At 40.1% G+C, this 20,911-nt stretch overlaps 2 protein-coding genes across 2 annotated transcripts; both read right to left on the bottom strand.

Moving 5' to 3' along the window:
• Window positions 1–1,100: 1,100 nt before the first annotated feature.
• LOC135609051 (gibberellin 20 oxidase 2-like) lies at window positions 1,101–3,316 on the bottom strand. Its single transcript, XM_065102137.1, has 3 exons — window positions 2,712–3,316; window positions 2,309–2,630; window positions 1,101–1,538 (listed from the first exon to the last, which is right to left on the bottom strand). Exons 1-3 carry the CDS (start codon window positions 3,260–3,262, stop codon window positions 1,266–1,268), a joined length of 1,146 nt encoding a protein of 381 aa, XP_064958209.1. The 5' UTR covers window positions 3,263–3,316; the 3' UTR covers window positions 1,101–1,265.
• A 4,979-nt stretch (window positions 3,317–8,295) lies between these two features.
• Window positions 8,296–12,823, bottom strand: LOC135610126 (F-box protein At5g39450-like). Its single transcript, XM_065104213.1, has 2 exons — window positions 10,688–12,823; window positions 8,296–9,361 (listed from the first exon to the last, which is right to left on the bottom strand). The coding sequence occupies exon 1, from the start codon at window positions 12,565–12,567 to the stop codon at window positions 10,693–10,695; it is 1,875 nt and encodes a 624-aa protein (XP_064960285.1). The 5' UTR covers window positions 12,568–12,823; the 3' UTR covers window positions 8,296–9,361; window positions 10,688–10,692.
• Between the last annotated feature and the right edge of the window lie 8,088 nt (window positions 12,824–20,911).

Raw genomic sequence — 20,911 nt, 5'->3', positions numbered from 1 at the left:
TGTATCATGTCCATCTTCATGCCAGGGTAGGGCTGTTACAGTATAATACTTGTATATAACAAGGGATTTGATTCTGCAAGTCCTTTCTCTTCTCTCTCTGCAAGATTCAATTCAGTTGCATGCAACACACAGTTAACAATCAGATTAATACCACAAAGAACTTAGAAGATATTTGTTTTATTGTGATTTTGAGTTTGGATTGTGATGGATGTTACTCAGGAAAAAAAATTCGATTATCAGTTGTTACTAGTTCTAGTTTTCTAAGAAGTAAATCAATATTATTATATCCTTCTCTTGACATCTACTCAGCCAGCCAGCCATCATTGGAGAAATGAGTCTATATGCGACCGTCAGTTAATCTTCCTGCACTCTATAAAAATATTGATATCCTCTTAGAATATGGTCATGGATGCGTGATGTGAGGGTGATCAGTCAACAAGTAAACTGATATTCTTGTAGTAAAGTCCACTTTATAATTGAAGGCAAGAAGGATTCTGTGGGCAATCACTACAAATATGCACTTAGCATCATTGTATAAGGTTTTTATCGACTTCATGTGATGTGTTGTTGACAAGCCAAAGGTGAATTGGTGAGGCCACCAGAAGAAGAAGAAGAAGAAGAAGAAGAAGAAGAAGAGGCAGCAAAACCAAGGTAAAAATACAAGGCATGCATGACAAGGGCAAAGGAGCCGAGAGGCCAATTGCTGGCCTCTCCCGGTTGCGTCCAAGGCTTACGGCATCAGCTTCTTCCTCCCTTGCTCGTTCCAGCCTGCGCAGAAAAAGACTTTGGACTTTGGAGCATGTTGGCCAATACAACATCTCATCAAATATTTGGTACAATCGTGTTCCTCTCCGTGGCCCACCTCGGAGTTTGATAGGTCGTCGCTTGTGAGATACTGGATCTCCTCCTCGAACTACACGCGTTGGTCGCTTCTGCCCTAACAATGACAACGTCTCTCTCTCTCTCTCTCTCTCTCTCTCTACCCGCACATGACAACAAGCTCGCGAGAGGAGCTCTTGGATCTTATCTGGGCTTGGCATTTACCTCCTCAGATCCAGTTGCGTAACTCAACTTGTAACACAGAAGCATAAAACACTATGAAGCGACCAATCATATCGAGCTCTCCATACATATGTGATGCAGAATGGGTGCTGCATGCAATCATGAGTTCATCACCCTCGTCTTTACCGCTGCTGTCATGCGCTGTACACGAAGAAAGAAAAGACATGAACGGAGAGCATCAGGTGACCTCCTGATCTGCACCTCTAGGTGGACTGGCGGAGGGAGTTAGAGGAGGAGAGCCAATTGGTGAAGCTGTGGAGTGTCCTCGTGTCAGACCGGTAGTGGCGCTGCGTGAACTGCATGAACTCCGCCCACGTGAAGTCCGGGTACAGCCGCGAGCCGCCGAGGTCCCCCGGCGGTGGCCGGATGGTGCGGTCCTCCCTGGGGCACACGAAGAAAGCCAGCGACTTCCGTTCCCGATGCCTGTTCACCACAGCCCGGTGCAGGCAGCTTTTGTACCTTCCATTGGACAACGCCTATGTTGCAGAACAAAGACAGGGGGGCATACAATAATTAGACATGGGAGCCATTCTTCATCATCGCAATAGAACATTCAGGTTCTTCCTTGGTTCTCTCTCTCTCTCTCTCTCTCTCTCTCTCTCTCTCTCTCTCTCTCTTTTCTCTTTAATTTCTTTGGAAGCTTCCTATAAAATCTAAAAGCAAACTTTGAATAGGTACACCAACTTGCAAAGATCGAATTTTAGTGTACAATATCTGAGACATTAGATATTAAATACAAAACACACGTCCTGTTCGATAGTGTTTTGGAGTCGGACGCTTCAATCACTTAGAAAAGGATATATGCATCTGAGTGCACTCGTAGTAAAATTGGGCCAAACACGTTTTATAGCATAGCACATATAAAACGGGTACGTAAAATACATAAGCAGCTGTCCCTCTCGGGGACGCACCCACATCATTTTGAGCGCTGCACATCGAACCCTGTCGTCTAGCACATACTCAATCCTGTGAACCTAAGACAAGCATTGGTGTAGTTGATGATGTATGTATGTATGTATGTATGTATGTGTCTTTTTTTTTCTTTTTTCTTTTTTTTGAGCTTAATCCTGGCTTAATTATTTGATGCTAATGTTTCCATCTGGTCCTACCGTGATCAAGCAAACAGTAAAGAAGAGGAGACAGCGACCAGCAACTCTGCACTGTTACTCCATGGTGTTTGCCCTTTGGCGTCTCCACTACTATTAGTCTTGTCTATAGAAAGAAAGAGAGGCAGCAGGTTACGTACCATGAAGGTGTCACCAATGTTGATCACCAAAGCGTCGCGAATCGGCCGGACCGACCGCCACTTGTTGGCGGAGAAGACCTCGAGGCCCTCCACCTGGTCCTGTTGAAGGATGGTCAGCGAGGTGGGGTCGCAGTGCGGGCCGGTGCCGAGCGTCAGCTCCGGCTCCTGACATGGAGGATAGTAGTTGCATCTCATTATTGAGCAACTGTCCTCGAAGAAGTCTCTGTAGTGGCTTCTTTCCACTCCTAAGCTTATTGCCAGGAGCTCCATGATCACCAGCGATAGCTTCTTCATCGCCTCGCAGTACCTCTGAAGAACCAGCCTGGTGTACAAGAAAGCTTCAGCGGCAATGCCAGTGGATTTCGCCGATTCGTGCTTATCGTAAGATGGTGCGATGGCTTACCCCGTCCTATCGAAATCAGGGCCTAAGATGGAAGCGAAGTAGTCGACGACGACGCGGTCGCCGCCGCCGGCCTCGTGGTAGCCAAAGGAGAGGGTCTCCTTCCATGGCAGCTCGGAGGAGAAGCGGTCGGCGTGCGCCCCGGTGTAGCCCCACACGCTACCGGGCTTCCGCCGGGCGCGTAGCTTGTGACAGAGAGGGAGCTTAAAGAACCCGTCAACGCAGTCCATCGCCTCTCGGGCCAGCGACGCGTCGACGCCATGGTTGGCGACCTGGAAGAAGCCGTGGGTGGAGCAGGCGGCCCTGACGTACTCCACCGCGCGCGCCGTCGACGCTTCGTCGCCGCGGAGAAAGCCGCCGAGGTCCACCACCGGGGCGTCGAGATCGTCGATGGTGGCGGGTCTGTGGCACTGCGGCCAGATGAATGCCTTGGGTATGCTGGCTTGGTTCCCGAGGACCGAAGAGTTGAAGACGACGCCGCCGGCGCCAGCGTCTCGCTCCTTGTTGAGGTCCAAGGGAGTGCGCAGGAGGATGGAGGTGGGATTGCAGTCCATGAGGAGGAGGAGACAGCAGAATGTAGTTTCTGGGTGCGTGATTGGAGGGAGCGCAGGAGAGAGACAAGAAGGATGTGGCGTCAAGATGAGGTATTTGTAAGGGTGCGAGGCAGGATAAGGACAAAGGAAGGGATAGAAAGGGTATGGAGCATAGTTTGGGTTTGGAGAAAGGGCAAACGCCGCCAGTGATAGCCTTTGGAGGGCGAAGGGTACATACAACGCCTAATTATTAGAATATTTCTATAACATGTTAACACAAAATTGAGATGAAGGATTAGAGTCCCTTAACTCAAATTCTGTTCTTTTGGGTGTACACCTTTTTTATCACCAAAAAAATTTTAAATTAGATAAATAGTTCGAGTCATTCTAAATTAAAAGATCAATCTATGAATTATTGTAGTAAGACAATAGATAAATTTTATAGCCATCCGTTCATGATAGCGATGGCTTTCAAAGGATGTGAAAAGTCAACTAAAATTTATATGTAATTCATGGTATAGTAACATTGCTGATATTAGTAATAAAGAAACCACAACATATCCTAATTGGATATGTATCCAATCCCGGTAAATTTATAGATCCAAACATATCTCATGATGCTTAGAGTATTTAAATGAAAGATATATACATAATTTTTTTAATTATCTTATTTTATTGAGAGAATACTCTTCCTATTGAATGGATATCTGAAGAATACCATAATCATGAGTAGAGTCATGTGTATCCTTTATCATAATATATATATATATATATATATATATATATATATATATATATATATATATATATATATATAATAAACAATAATTTGATTTTATGCTATATATATTTTCTATTAAGAGTAATGTTGTTTGTCATGCAGCAACTTATAGATTGTTTTCACTAGATGCTCAACTAGAGTGAGCCTAAAATCAATTATGGATTGATAATTTACTAGGTTTTGCCTTTAATCTTATAGCATATTTATTGGACTCATAATGATCGGATGGGATGAAGAAATGAAAACCCTATTGCTAGCTTGATCTCATTCTACTTTAAGTGTTCAGTGGCAATGTAAACTTTTTCCTAAAAGAAGCAACTTATGAATTAAACAATTAGGAATAGTAAATAATTTTTTCTCTCTTGTATATGTATGCGTAGGAAGAAATGGTTGTAACTTATAATATCCTCAAGAGAAGAACTTATGAAATGCTTCTACTAGAGAAAAGAACAATCTTTTCTTGTTATTGTAAGATCAAAGTAAGAATAGGTTTATTGCATGATTATTAATTTAATTAAATATATTAAAGAAAAAAATTAATACTTCAAACAGTGAAGTTAGTCAATTATATTTTCCATATCGCAAATAAGTAAGTAATTTTTTTATTTTAAATACCCATCTTGTAAAGTGATATCTATTATATATAACATGAGTTCCAGAAAAAACTCATCTTTTCTAGCTTTTTCAAAAATTGCCCCATATTTTTAGAATATTCCTTGTTGCATAATACTTGGAATATCATAGTCATCCACATACGTCTTTTCTCTCTCTTTTGGAGTTGATCTATTTATAATACTTTTAGTAATAATAAAAAAATTATATAACTATTTTTATGCTATGTTACAATATATTTTTTAATATTATTAAAAAAAATATTATAATGATATAATATTAAAAAAATATTATATTATAATTTAATATCTTTGTATTACGTTATAGTGCTTTTCTTGTATTGTCGAAAACACGATGTAAAATCATTATAACTGGACCAGTTCGCTCAGACCAATCAATAGAAAAAGAGAAGAAAAAAAAAGAGGTGGAAATCAATAATAAATCAAGAGTATTACAAGTATTAGGAAGAAAATGACATCATCAGAAAATTCTAAAAATAAGAACACTTTTCAAGAGATATATCTATATATATCTCCAATTGGCCAGGGCCTGCCCATAAATATCCTCTTGTCTCAGACACGTCCAAAACATGGAAGGCAACAAAATTGATTGTGGAGGAGACAGTATATCACGTTTAGGTCTCTCAAGAAATAATTATTATGATGCGAGGTTTGGACTTAGCAACATAAAAGAACAAGTGGTGCGGACTCGAGTTTATCGGCCAGTACAAGAAGTCTCAGGAGGCGGCCCCCAAGGTGTTTGTTGTTATTCCCATGCAGTGTCCCAATCTACCCCATGCATGCCTTCCGACTACTGCAATCTTCTCAAGGCACACATACTCCCTTGCCGAACTTTACCTCTTTGACAGCCTTATCTTGATATGTTGGACATATTATACAGAGAAGAATTAAAATATTTTCTAAGATACACCTAAAATAATAATGTGGACCAAATCTCGATCGATTCCGATTCCGAAACCAATATAGTCGCATCGTCTCTGACTTAATTGTTCACACATAATTCATGTTTGGTAAAATCCAAATTTGAGAACACATGTTTGTATATCAAAGATCATATTATGTGTATGCATGTCTCGTCTAAAGAAATCTAAGATGCTAGCAGAACAACTATCTACCGAGTTTAAGTGCTCAGATGGATATGAAGTAGCAAACAAGTGAAGAACAGGTGATGTGAGGTCTTTTTGAAGTCAGAAGCAGGTCGGGCTGCTGCCGTATACAGTTGGGTGGTGATAAGAACAGGGTGTGGGTGGTGGAGCCCTTGGCCATGGCTGGTTATGGTGGTCTCTCACTCAATCTTGCAGTCTGCCAACAAAAAATCTGGCAGGAGTTGGGCTTTTCTGATGCTGCCACCCCATTCTTCTCTGAGCTCCAAACTCACAGCTTCTGTCTGCACTACGTTCCTTTTTATCAGAAAGGCTGGACTATGTTACATCAGTCCCGAGTGCCCAATCCAAGATTGTGTACATGGTGACAACAGGAGCTCATAAAATCCAATGTCCTTTGTTTCATCTGACAACAAATTGGCCTCGTCGGACTTATGAGCTTTCTGTGGCATTTTGTATGAGCAACCTTTGGGTTCTCTTCGGGTTCTGTGTATGCATCTTTTGCATGTAACCCCTTAGGTCACTAATTGGACAGAAAATTCATAGCATGCCACCTCCGAGTCACAACACGGTCTTTGATTCCCCCAACCACAATTCCGGGCATTATCAACAGCCGCTTTCCGTGGGTAGCCTCCACGGCGAGGTGGTGCAGTGTCGGCCCTCTTCCGCAACAGCGACAACTCGGGATCCCGTTCACGTGATCCAGATTGAAGTCGTCGCGACTGCTGGGCACCACCCGTCGCCATACGGCTGACGTAAAACCTTTTGGTGATGAAAGAGCGCCGTCTAACTCTGTCCATCCCCGTTTCTGCATTCCATCAAACACTTGGCATGCATTAGCTGTGTGCACCAGTTTCGGCCACGAAGTCTCGGCGCCGGTCTGCAGAGGAAGAGGGACAGGGAGCGCATAGGGACGGGGCGTGTTCACGTGGGCTTTGGGTGGGGAGGGGGCGGAGGGTGTTGTGCGCCGATGGGGAGTGGGACTCCGTGTCATGCGACAAGCCGTCATTCTGCCTCCGCCACCTCCACCGTGTCGAATCGTGTCGAGATGGGGTGTGACGGGCGGCACATCGGCTACTTTGTCTGCTCCGCGCGCCGCCGGCCTCGAAGCCTTCCATCTCTTTCGTCTCGGTTGCTTTCTTCTCGGAAGCAGTCCTCCTTTGACAACCCCACAAATTTATTGCACAGAGACCCTGCGATTGATTTGTTGCCGATCCATGAAGTAGTCTTCATACAAATCACCATGGCTACGAGGGGATAATAGCCGATTTGGATCACCACCTTCACAGCGAGAACAGGATAACAGCTGGGCTAGTGGGTTGGCCCCCCCATCAGGGCTGGTAGTGTGTTGGGTGGCCCAAATAGAAAGAAAAGGAATTCTAAATTAGATCGGGTTCGGATTCAAATCGAATAAATTATTATCAAACTTAATGTAGGAAAATATTTTTTTCTTCAATTAAGTTGACTTAATCTAATTTTTCTTCTTTCCTTAAGAAAGAAGAAATGTGTATATAATGCTTTATTAGTGCATAGTATTTGATTGAATTAGGATTATACGTCTGATTTCTTCGACTCAAAAGATACAGAAAAAGGTTAATGATCTCATGTTTGAAGCCATAATTCATGTGTCTTCTGTTCAATTTATGGAATAAGCAAAATTCATAACCTCATTTATTAGATAAAGAGATTGAAGAGGAAAAAACTAATTAAAAAAAATGATCCATTAATTTAACTAGCTTTTCTAACCTCATGATAAAATAATTGAATTCATATATATATATATATATATATATATATATATATATATATATATATATATATATATATATATATATATATATATATATATATATATATATATATATATATATATATGTATGTATATACACATGTATATGTATGTATATACACATGTATATGTATGTATATACATGTATATGTATGTATATACATGTATACATGTATATGTATATGTATATATGTACATACATGTATATACATGTACATACATATATATATACATGCATATATATATATACATGCATATATATATATATATATATATATATACATGCACATATATATATATATACATGCATATATATGTATATACATGTATATATATGTATATATATGTATATATATACATATGTATATGTATATGTATGTATATGTATATATGTATATACATGTATATATATATATATACATATGTATATGTATATGTATGTATGCATGAATGTATATACATACATACATACATACATACATACATGTATATATACATGTATATACATGTATATATACATGTATATACATGTATATATATATATATATATACGTGTGTTAATAAATAATATTTAAATCCAAGTTAATAAATAAAATCGTGACTATTTCACTGGATTTGAAATGATTTTACAAATTCACATAGTTTAGCATCAAAATCTAAATTAATAGACAAAATGTTTTGACAATTTGTCTAGTGATAAACCAAGATCAATTCATGTTATAACATCAAAATCTAGAAAACTCAAAATATAAAAAAGAAACATTCTTGGATACCCCAATTGTCCATAAAGAATTATCCTTTGTGTAACCCCGTTAACTAGACAGCATCTCAATGAAACTTGAGTGCAAACAATGAAAGAAGTGTATAAATAGGATCAAGCAAGTAGTTCGATGCCGCAGAAAAATAATCAACCCTGACCTGATGCAGTCGCTAATTATCGGGACCTCATCACAAAAACAATAATGATAACGATACATTAAAAAGAAAAACTTCTCGTACCCTGGTTGGTGTCTGCAGTAGCAAATAAATTGTCCCATCAAACAACTAGCCGAAAGATTATCGATACCTTCGGTGCTGCTGCCGCTGCTTGGCCTTCCTTCTCAAAGGGCCGTAAATACGCTCTTCGAGACATTGCGAGATGGCACGATCAGGATCAACTCTAATTTCTCTGGTCTCTATGTTTCTGATGCTCCTCAATAATTCTCACGGTCTTACCTGATCTGTTATATGTGATGGTCTCATTCTCTTACTGAACGGTGATGGTCTCATTCTCTTACTGAACGGTGATGAACTCCTGCCGCTTCCAGTGACCGACGATTGATGCAAAATAATGCTCCATCAGGCATCACTAATCCACATTCTTGCCAGATTCCAATGCCCTAACGAATCCAACACAACCTAATGGATTCTTCTGTCTGATGAATCCAAACCTCGACTAGTAGTGGAAGAACCAAACCACTTCAACTGTTCTAACCTAACGTTGATGCCAGATTCTGGAATGCCCTAACGAATCGAACAGTGCCTAATAGATTCTTCTCTGTCTGATGAATCTAAACCTCAACAAGAAGTGGAAGAACCAAACCACTTCAACTGTTCTAACCTAGTGTTGACCTCAACCCGTAGCCCCATGATGTCAACCTGCTACAACTGAGCAGCAAGCAAAACATGTAAAGTTGCCTGGGTGATTTGCACAATCTTCCGAGCCTGTGCGGTCGAATCCACCTGGGAGCTCGTGGAGTTTGAGAATCCTTCTATCACACCTAAACATTACCTGAGAATCGTAGGAAGCTTGAGTGCCTCCTCGCAATCAGTCACCTAAAACCACCAAATAATAGTTTAGTTTCTGACATCGAGTTCACTCTACAATCATAAAACCCAGTGTTCTATAAATCCTCGAACAATGATCTATTACCAAGACAAAATGATGAGTTAGATTACTACTAATCTCAAAGGTTCAAGCTGTTAGATGGATTAGCTAGGGTAGGGTAGTGGAAGATCCTAAGGGTAGCCTGATCGTCAAACTCTGTTGCAAATAATAAAGACTCGACTGCAATGTCAGCACCAAAATGTTTCTGATGTATTAGTTGAGCTGAACATACTTAAAGAAATTCTGAAGAAAGCAATTCCATGATATGTGCATTTGTGAATTATTTCTCTCACTCTCAACCTAATAGTGCATACAAGAATTCTCTCACCCTTTAACGATAATGATTTTGTTTGATTCATTAATCTTTCTACCCATACTTGTCATAAGCACTATATTTTTGACCCGAGCACCATCTTGCAATAAAGTTGCTTGGTAACAACTCCCTTAGCCTATTTTTCCTTTATATTTTTCTCTGATGATGCAGTCTGGTACTAAATTAGGCCTCTTTCACGGTGTCAGTATTTCTCTTTCTATATCGATGCACAATGCACCACATCTTTGTGATTTCATGACTTGTTATCCTTCATTCAACAACACAATCAAGCAATTTTTTCTCACTTGGCAGCATATCTCTTTTATATAAGATCTCAAATTTAGACCATCAAAGTATTAATACTAACATGTGTACTAAATTTAGAAGATTTAGACCTGCATGTATAACTTGCTTGAGTACCTGTATGCCTAGACTCTTTCACACTCCTCTTGATCCTCTTTCAACAACAAAGCTAAGTATTTCTATTTTATAGTGAAGGGAATTGTACTCGTAATGCGCCTAATGATGTAGAACTATCACAAATTTGAGACATCATTCAAGATTACATGAAATTTATAGTTTGAAGATCCATGCATAATAGTGAAAAAAATAATCAAGCACAAAGCTGATGTTATGATAAGCTGCTACTTAATTGCAAATGGATCAAATATCACATAAGTTGACAAAATGCATTAAAAGGGGAAAAAATAATTTTCACGGAGTATTCATACACAGTCTAATTAACAAGAACGAGAGGGTAACTAGGCAGCATAATCACTTCATGCCATCATTTAAACAATACGATATGCTTACACAATCTAAGAAGTGAATGCAACTTGAATCAACTTAGTAAGAAGCTAAAGATTACATCATGACGCTGCTAAGCTTAAATCTGAGCTAACAAGATAACATGTAATACCAACAAGTTGCATAAGATTTGCATCAGGAGGACCAATCATACCTTGGTCAATATGAACAATTGGAATTGCTCAGAATTCCTGCAAACACATTGGAGTAGGACTTGGTGAGATAGGAGAAGTTGGCAACTGGAGGCAGCATTGGCACTCTTTCTCCTCTCTTCAGAAGCTCTTGCAAGTCTATCCTTTGCAGTGTCAACACAGATCTGGACTCTTTCCAAACAAATGCAAGTAGCCCATTCTGGAGAACAAACAAAGAGCCAGGCTTAGAGCCAGGATACCGAAATCCATAGCCACTCGCAATGCCCTCCCCGCTGTAGCTTTGCTCGACTTCCACTTGAAGAGGTTCGCTGTCCGTCTCCCATGGGAATGCATCCGACGATGTCTCGTCAAGGTTTGCAATGAACATTGCAGAACCATTGGGGTGGAGGACATAGTGGGTTCCTTCCAATATCTTGGTTGCGATCAAAAGAGGGCGCCCCTCAACCTCTTCGTACGACAGCAACAAGAAGAACAAGGCCTTCCCAGGCTTGTCTTCGGAAGGCTGCCCCGGAGGCCAGCCGAAGGTGCCAGCCCACAGACCGGCGTGCTCGTGGCAGGCAGATGGGACCTGCATTGGGAGCTTGTAGAGAGCAAACCAGTTGTCATGCATGTCGGGCCACGCCCTGTACGCGGTCAGCCTCATGTGCGTCGCTCTTAAGCTTAGTCCGACGGCATCGCCGGACATCAAGAACTGGTGGAGCTGCGCATGCTTCTTCTGGGCGCTCGCCCAAGAATTCCCGTTTCTTGATATCAACCCAGCTACCTTGGAAGAATTCGACCTGCTCATGAATTGTTTGAATCCATCTCTCAGGTACGCCGCCACAGAGACAAGGGCCTTTCTTTTGCCGGAGACGGTGATCTGGTGATGGCTAATCACATCCCCATTAGTGGTGGCTGCATGCTCGATCAAGCCTGGTGCCAGTTCGGCCGCTTTCCGATCGATGCGTCCTCCGCTGATCTGCTTGTGCATGTTAACGAGTTCGGACCATCGACGGGCCAACAGCTTGGCGTCGTCGCATGGAGGAGACCGATCGAAAAGAGGAGCAGTGGCAAGATCCAAGGGGATCTCGAGGCGGACTCTCCCGGCCACCTGATCCAGAAGCCGACGGCGGTCGCTGAAGGGCAGCCGGCTAAATGGGATAGAAGGAGGGGATGGAGGTGCCGCCGAGGGACTTGAGATGGTGTTGGAAGAATCCGACCAACGAAGTTTCCTCCCCAAGGTTGGATCTTTGCGATCAGAAACGGCCGAGAAGATCTGGGAGCGGGGCAAATGAAGGGTGCCCGGTGGAAGGGCGGGATCTTTGTGACGGACGTCGACCTCGAGAAGGAGGATGTTGCAGGAGGGGTCGATGGATTGGACAGAGCCGGGGTAGAGGCAGTCCTCGCCGTGATCGCCGCGGCCATGGAGAAAGAAGCAGGAGGGCGCTCCATCGGCGTCGGCAAGGATCTCGAACACCGGTGCCCACAGCAGAGGACCGGCGTCAAGGCCCAGCGGCCCCAGCTCCTGTGGAATGATGCGGACGCCGACGACGGAGAGGAAGCCCCAGAGGACGGAGACCACGTTGCCGAGCTCGGGGTTCTGGTGGACCCACACCCCGAGGAGGGGAGCGACGGCGGCGAGGAAGCGGCAGAGGGCACGGTAAGATCGCACGCCCTCGCGCCAGAGAGGCAAGGCGTGGGCCGGCGGGCCGAGGCGGCGGCACTGGGCCAGCCAAGCCTTCTCGGAGGAGGCGACGGCCGCTCGGAGGCCGCGGCAGCAGAGGGCTAAGGCGCAAAGGTCGAGGGGGCGAAGGTAGGCGGAGACGAGCGCCAGCACGTCGTCCGGAAGCGCGAGGAAAAGCCGGGAGCCGCAGTCCACCTGCGTGGCCACCCCATCCAGCATGGCTGGCTCCTTTCTCCCCTCTTCTCAATCACGCACCGGAGCAGAGGTCAAATGATAGCCAAAGACGGCTCCTTTCTCCCCTTAACAGAACGCCAGGCCATAAAGGTGGCACCTTGCACCGCTACTCTCATCGGAAAACCAGAAACGAAACCAAGAAAGAGCAGAGGAGAGAGACATCTTCTCTTCCACCTGCGCAGAAACAGTAGTTCCTGCTATTATTCTCCTCCCATATGTGACGCTTTGGGAGAAGGGAAGAGAGAAACTGTCCATGTTGGTCTGAGATTTATTCTGTCATCATCATCATCATCAAACCGAGGTCCAATGGCGAGCGCCGTGGCCCAAACGTTTCACAAAGTAAAATTAAAAGTGTGGGAGGCATGCTTTGGATTCTATCAACGAGCTATTACTGCTGCTTGTGATCAGTAGATCAGAAATTCACACGCGGGGATGGGTTGAGACTAACCTGAGGATCACAGTTCACATCATTATAGATCCTGGAAACAGTTGAAGCTTGTGTGTCTCGATAACTCCACAGCAGTTTCCAGGCTGTCCGGTTTCTCCAGTCAAATCATCACTTTTGCGGGATTCCACTTATAAACAGTGGTCGAGTGGGCTGTGGCAAAGAGTCCACCGCAGTAGAAGAAGGGACGGTGGCTAAGAAAGAGTCCACCGAGCACGAGATTGCTCTTACGTTAAAAAAAAAGAGATAATATTAAGATTAACTTATATATAAAGATGTGATAAATATATTATTATTAATTTTAATTTAAATATTTTAATTAATAATTTAGATCAAACGAAGTTGATATGATAGTTAACCTATTATAATATTCTTCCTTACACTTGTATGTGTGTCGAAGATCCAATAATAATATTGACGATGTTAAGTTCGACGACCACTCTACTCGTGAGAAAACGATTTGAAATCTTTTTTATTGATGATGATCATTTCGAGAAAAAAATAAATTTATTTTTAGTTGATAAGAGATTCATGTCTTTCCGATAGATTTTTTTTTTTTTTTGTTCGCACTGAGATTATTCTTTTAGATATTATCAATAAAAAAGATAACGTTGACTAGCACAAGTCGAAAGAGGACGATGAAACTGGCAGTCCACGGAGCAATCATGAGCTTGTTGAGTGCTCACCTTACGGCCACAGAATTGTTGGATTGCCCAACATCTTCAATTGTAGGCGCCGGCACGCCCCGCCCCGCCCACCACCTCGACGCTGCAGCAGTCTTCGACAACCGCGACCTGCCTCGCATCCCCATCGGTATCATCGGTCCCCTTCCCCTTCCCCTTCGATGCCGCACGTCATTTTCTTCGCAAGCAGGTGGTGGAAATCCAAGACGAGCCTATTTTATCTACGGATTCAAATGAAGGATGCATCTTCCTCAAAAGTGGTGGAAGACCTGATGGCCACCACATTTCTGTGCCGGTTTAATGGAGAAAGACCTGATAGCACGAACAAAATCTGATCATGATTGAACAAACAAAACCAGGACAGATCAGAGGCTGTGTTCATCATGAGGATCCATGTCGGATCAAGAAGCTCTCCAGTAATTATCATGTCAGGAGATTCAATTACATATAAAACTTACAACTGTTTACTTAGGAAACATATTCTCAACTTGGAAACATATGTGTCTATAATTTATAATCTATAGGAATAATTATAAAATTTAATATGGAATTCAGTCAACTTCTTTTGAAGTTTAGTATCGCACCAAAGACAGAATTATTAGAAAACATTCATGTGTAAGGTGGAGATTAATAGAGGACTAAAATAATAATCTTTTAGTCTCATCTTGTTAAGTTATAAAAGAACCGAGCTATATATATACTGGTTTAATTCACAATTTATAAGACGTCAGCTTCTCGGATATGTTAACCCTCGTTAGTTTGATTCGAACTCATCAATTTCAACATCAAAGTTCGAAAAAAATGAATGAGAAAAAAAGATTAAAAAAGAAAGCTAAATGCTGATCACGGCTAGATCTAAAAATAAAGTCAAAACTTGATATATCTTACGAAAAAGGGGGAGACGATTGAGCCATTCATAAATAAAGAGATATGTTAAAGAATATTAATGTATAAGATGAAGATGAGAAAGGAACAAAGTTAATCTATGAAAGAATGAGTTGCATGTGTATAAAAATTTTATATGCTTAACTTTGATACCATGTTAAAAAATCAAATATCTATGAGTTTGAATCAAACTTGATCAGTTAATATGTATCAAATCCAATAATAATTTAACCCAAAAACTTTAATTTTTAGGTTATAGATTCAATCCACTCTATGCAACGATCAAGTGTCACGAAAAATATGAGTTATCTAATAAATTCAATTGCTACAGTACTCCATGAATATCTTGGATGGTATTAGTGATTGCCCAATCATTTTTTAGCATTCTAGCTTCTATAAGATAGTCAGGAGGAGACTATCGCGAGTAGATATAGCTCGAAAGTCGTAGCTCGGCCGATAAAGAATTTATCTCAAAATTAAGAAATTTGTGTATCTTATCATAGTTAGTCTTTACAAAAACTATATTAGAGAGTGCATCTAAAAAAAAATTTATAATCAAATTAGTATCGATTGATTCATTACAGAGAAAAGAAAAATAAAAATTTCGTACTACTTTAACCTGAAGACTGATGAGGTGAGTGAGGATGGACCATTTTCTTTACCACTTTGAGCCGTTTATGTGATATTTAAATCTATAAATACCCACTTTTAAACATGATGCTAGTGATCATCTTTGTTTTAAGAATACTAATTTAGTAGACACCAATCTAAGTTAGATATAAGATGCATTATCTTAATCAAAATGGAATTTGATTTAAAATTGAAGGAATGGTAGAGGAAGAATCAAATATGTAATTAAGATACATGGACCAAAAAACATCCAACTAAAATAACAATAGGAAAGTTAAGGTAGAAAAGTATGTCCCTTGGACTAAAAAAGAAGAAGATAATTATAAACCCAATAATGCATTAAATTAAAAGAAATTATAAGTAATATGAGAATGTTATAAGAGATAAATAAGAGAAATATTTAAAACGGCATGAATATTTTGAGAGGAGAGATATAAAAAATCAAAGTAGAGGAACTTTTTATGACCTAATTAGGATGAATTAGATGGTTTGTTCATTTCAATGGTTGCTGCATATGAGATGGTAGAAAGATGGAAGTATTGATGCTATCACAACACTATATCAGAAGCCCCCTCCATTCATTAGGTTTAGCAACAGCAATGACAGGCAGCTCTTACACCATATTACTGCATGAGAGCATGGAGTTACGGAGACAGCGGACGGCGCACTTGGCTCCCATGAGATGATGCCAGCGACGTAGCTCCTACTTGTTGGTGGTGGGAGGGGCCGAGGCGGCGGCCGGGGATGCGTCGTCGTGAGGCGCCCTCCACGACATGAACCTGTAGAAGCAAGTCATGATCCAGAAGGCCCAGGGGATGCCGACCAGGATCATGCCGGCGGCCGGGAACCACATGGTGGTGCTCGTCTCAGGAAGGACCATGTAGAGGACCAGCATGGCTCCGCCGGCGAGGAGGAGGAGGAAGAAGAGGATCGACACGAACCATATGCACACGTCGGCGGCCCTTCCTCGAGATGCCGTCGTCTGCGACGGTGGATCTGCCCCCATCTGACGTCCCTCCTCTTGCTCTTCTCCTGAGAGAGTTGGATCTTATTCTTGTTCTTGTTCTTGTTCTTCTTCTTCTTCTTCTTCCTCCTCCTCCTCCTCCTCTCGAGAGGCTTGAAAGATTCAAAAGGGTTGCACGCAAAGCATGGGTGGCGAGGGGACACGCCCGGCTGTATAGGTTCCGATAGAGGGGAAGGGAGGGAATGGCGGAGAGACGTCGAGGCTCTGTTGTCGTATGCACAGCAATTAAACCGGACCGGAAAACCATTGAATCGGACCCTCAATCGATTCTATTTTCAATTATTAAATAATATTATACGTTAATATCTATTTCAAAGACAATTTCAAAAAAATAAAAATACAGATACTTGAATAGTTGTATTTACTCTTTAATTCAAACCTAATAAATGCATCCTTATTAAATACTAAAACTTTTCAAGCGAATTTATTTTTAATAATAATAATAATCATCATCATCATCGTCATCATATATATATATATATATATATATATATATATATATATATATATATATATATATATATATATATATGGTGACTCATCGAAAAAATCATTTAATTTTAAAAATTTTCAATACTCCTTACCTATGAAAAGATTATTTTATCCCTACTTTTATTTACCTCTACTATTGTAGAACTCATTACTACCTCTACCTTACATCATCATCATCTCCTCCTCGAAACAAATTCACTAGTCTTAAACCCTTCTTGGACTCTAAACCATAGCAATAACTTTCCCTTTTTGGCTTTGCTGCTCGCAACCCTCATGCGAAGACCATCGCGGCTTTCACAGACTCTGTCGACCCTACCTCTATACGCCTTACCGACATCTCTTGTGAGAAAGTGATAGCGATCGACAAACTTAATGGACATTATTACACTATGAAAAAGCACTTAGCGTACATTATCTCACTAGCAAACAAGTAATTTAATTTTTTATTTTTAAATATATTAGAAGCATTAAAAAAATCTTATAGTCGCATAGCAGCGTTAGTAATCCAAATTAATCGAGATGGTAAAAAATGATTCTTCAAGTTTATATTTGAATTAGTGACAAATTATGTGTTAACGAAGTCCTGATGAGGAGATTAAGGTTGCTTGCAAAGGGTTTACAAAGACAGGCATTTCATTCGAATAACCTGAACATCATGTAAAACATGCATATGTTGGCTTCCATTAGAATCTGGTCCAATGTCGATGCACAATGTAGAAGACAATGAAAAGCCAAACTTCTAAGATCGAGCGGTAATCCACGATGCAAAGGCAACTCTCTGTTTTAGCACCTGCATCAGAAAGCTTCAGAAGCACAATTTCACTATTCACAAAAGCATTCACTGAATGGAGGATAGCAGTAGCTTTACAGCCTAAGAATGCTGTATTCTGATGGCCCTATGCATCTCCATCAGAAAGCTACAGAATTGAATGACATTATTTTGATTCAATTCCATCAATTCAGTAAATCTTTTTAGGACCATAAATCCAACCTATCCAATTTACAAGTATCTTCATGTTTCGATAGATTTAGGCCCATTTAACCCTACCTAATGGTAGCTAAGATATGCTCCAAAACACACAAACTGATATCGACGTTTCAACAAGCTCAAGGTAGATGAAATATTAATTATTAGGCATGCATCATTCGTTAATGATCACTGGTCACATTGGTCCACATATATGGATAGAGAGACCTAGAAATTTAGTATCAATGCCTCGATCACACACATTGGTGCTCTAATGGTCCAAAAGACAGACTCATACTTCCTCACCTCCCTATTTGATTCATTAGGTGAAGAAGTCTTCAAGTCAAGCAAATGACATAACTAAGGTCTATGAGACAAGGGGAATGGATTTGCTCCATTAAATGTCATTTGGTTTACTTCAACATCACTATGACCCGATTCGATTCACACTCCTCATCCATCTTAAAAGATGTTTGCAGCATTGTCGAGGTTATGGTTCAACAATACCTACAAAATTGATACTGATTGTTTCCTTATAGCCATTCAAAGAGCACACTACCACTCTTTTTTTATTCATGTCTATGATTTTCCTTTTTTCCACAAAATTATCCGATGAGATGTCATAAAAAATGTATCGGGTCGGGTGAAATTTAAAACTTCAACTTTTGATAAATTTGTCAGATTTTTATGGAACGAAGAAATATATCTGATTATATATATTTTTTATTATGTATGAGATATCTTACAAAATATTCAAATCGAAACAATTAAATGTTCGACTCAAACTATATGACATGATTAATCGATAGAAATATACGAATATTTTATCACATATATGAATATCATATTACTAAAAAAGAATTTAGGATCTTGGAATTGGGGTGCCGGGAATCAACATTTAGATCAATGGAGGTTAACTTATCAAAAAAATATTGACTTTATTTTGACCAGAACATCAAAGAACTTTCTTTCCTTCATATACGAAATATGTCCTTTCCACATTACATCCCCATGTCATTTACTTCCATTTATTTTTATTTCATCCTTCTTCTTTTTTTCTCCTTGCCTAAGTGAAGAACACACTGTCATTAGTTGGTCAAGTATTGATAGGGCCAAGCCCTCGACGCTATCACGGCCGAGACACGAAACACACTTTCCATAGCATTTTAGCATGCAGCCTATTTATATTATATATATATATATATATTTATTTATTTATTTAATCGGTTTAGAATCATGGGTTTTAGTTATGGTTCCGATTTCAGTTCGATTCGAAACTCTAGAACCATTGACCCAATTAGGTTTCGATCCAAATCGAACCAGGTCTAAGTTTTATGATGGGGGACCTGTCTCGACCATGATAAGGGAATGAATCCATGGCTCTTTCGTCACCGACGACCACGGCAATGACACAACTCACTACCTTTCTCCGGAGCCCAACTTGTCCGCTACTCCTCGAGTCGATGACTTGTACTCGGGACGGAGACTAAGGCAGCAGATTAGCATGTAGCGAGGCATTGCCTTCCGAAGACTACTCACTCCATGCATTCAATGCGCACAACAGCGTGTCACACAAAGGAGAAGAAGCCTCCAAGACGACGTGTCCGCGGGGAGGGAAGAAACACAGGGATTAATTATTTGTCGATGCTCTTGAACAAATGAATTAAAACACTAATATGATACTGTTAGATCAATGATCGAAGATTTTGAAGTTTCATCTTGTTAAATCAAATTTTGATTTTTTGACATGTAGTTAGCTATGGGATCAAACAAGAGAAAGTTTGAGCCGAAAACTGTACTGGTAGACCGATAATCTCTTTAATGCTTGAGAATTTATATAGATGCAATGGAACTATGATGCTTTATTATTATATTTGATTTCATGATTACATGTCGAGAATGGTTTCGACAATAAATGTTAATACGAAAGGCATGGGGGGTAAGTACCGACTGCGTTAACTTTCCATTTAAAACATTAATATGATATTATTAGATCTATGATTCAAGATTTTAAATTTCATCTTATTAAATCATATTTTGATTATTCGATATGGATGTTGATTCGGATCTAATCTAGATCATCTTTCGTGTCTAACTTCAATAGATATGATATTAGATAAAAAAAAAATTTAAGTCATATTTTTTTTAAGGACTCGATCAAATGGTACTGTAATACTTTATATGTTTGAAAGTGTATCGAGGAGCCTTTTATAATATTATATGATACTATTACATTTGAGTTAACGGTTAAATGTCGAGAATGGTTTCAAAAATAATTGCGATCATGTAATGATTAACACGGAAGGCATAGGGTTAGTATCGATTGAGCCAACTTCTCATTTAAATGACATGGTAAACTCCCCGAGTCGACATTCGATCTCTTGGTTGACATCATGTAGACATTGATCGAATGAGATTGAATATGACGAGACAATCATCTATATATATATATATGTCATAATCATCGTATCATATCTAATAAAATTTGATGATGCCAATTAATTTAATTGATCATATAATATGTATATACAGACGCGCTGCTACATGTTCTGAGTCGTGTTAATTGCATCTCATGTTGAGAGTTAATTGGCCTGATGAGACTAAAACTTTTGATCAATCGATTCGATTGTGGTACCTCCTTAACCCTTAGGATGTTTATAGAATATGAAGTCAGTGTGGTATAAATGTTATACGAGAGTGAGAGAGAGGTATGATTGGTTGGATGGATATATTTTTATCACATTTATGAGCAACAAAGTTCTCCAAGTTTTGTCAAGTCAAACCATTCTTGTGTAGGCTACATGAAAAACAATAATAGAGAGCTATTGGATTGTTCGCGGACGAGTCTTACACAATTGATTGAAATTAGCATCAAATGCTACCAATTCTTCCTATCTCCTACACTCTTATTCTTTTCAAGATGTGAACATCTTTTAGATTCTCTTCCCATTATTATTTATCATCCTTTCCCATGTGCTCCAAATTATTAAGCTTTGGAGTTCTCACTAATTTATTCCCCAACAAGAATCTTGAGAAACTGGCTTCGGATTCAGTGGTCTGTCTAATCAGGAAAAAGAAGAACATGTAGGTCTGTTTCCCGATTCTTTATTTATATTGAGCTAAATACAAAAGATAGATATATATATTTTTTCTTAAAAAGAATGATTATATCATTCAAAGTTATCTATTATTACTATTTTTCG

This window comes from Musa acuminata, chromosome BXJ2-4 (assembly GCF_036884655.1).
Source record: "Musa acuminata AAA Group cultivar baxijiao chromosome BXJ2-4, Cavendish_Baxijiao_AAA, whole genome shotgun sequence".
Classification (NCBI taxonomy): domain Eukaryota; kingdom Viridiplantae; phylum Streptophyta; class Magnoliopsida; order Zingiberales; family Musaceae; genus Musa; species Musa acuminata.
This window is presented reverse-complemented; position numbering and strand designations above follow the sequence as displayed.

Excerpts from the sequence above, each read along its gene's own strand:
- LOC135610126 (XM_065104213.1), bottom strand. The coding sequence starts at position 12,567 with ATGCTGGATGGGGTGGCCACGCAGGTGGACTGCGGCTCCCGGCTTTTC.
- LOC135609051 (XM_065102137.1), bottom strand. The coding sequence starts at position 3,262 with ATGGACTGCAATCCCACCTCCATCCTCCTGCGCACTCCCTTGGACCTC. Across the intron at positions 2,631-2,711 it reads CCTGATTTCGATAGGACGGG|GCTGGTTCTTCAGAGGTACT; the intron begins GTAAGCCATCGC and ends CTTGTACACCAG. Across the intron at positions 1,539-2,308 it reads ACATTGGTGACACCTTCATG|GCGTTGTCCAATGGAAGGTA; the intron begins GTACGTAACCTG and ends TCTGCAACATAG.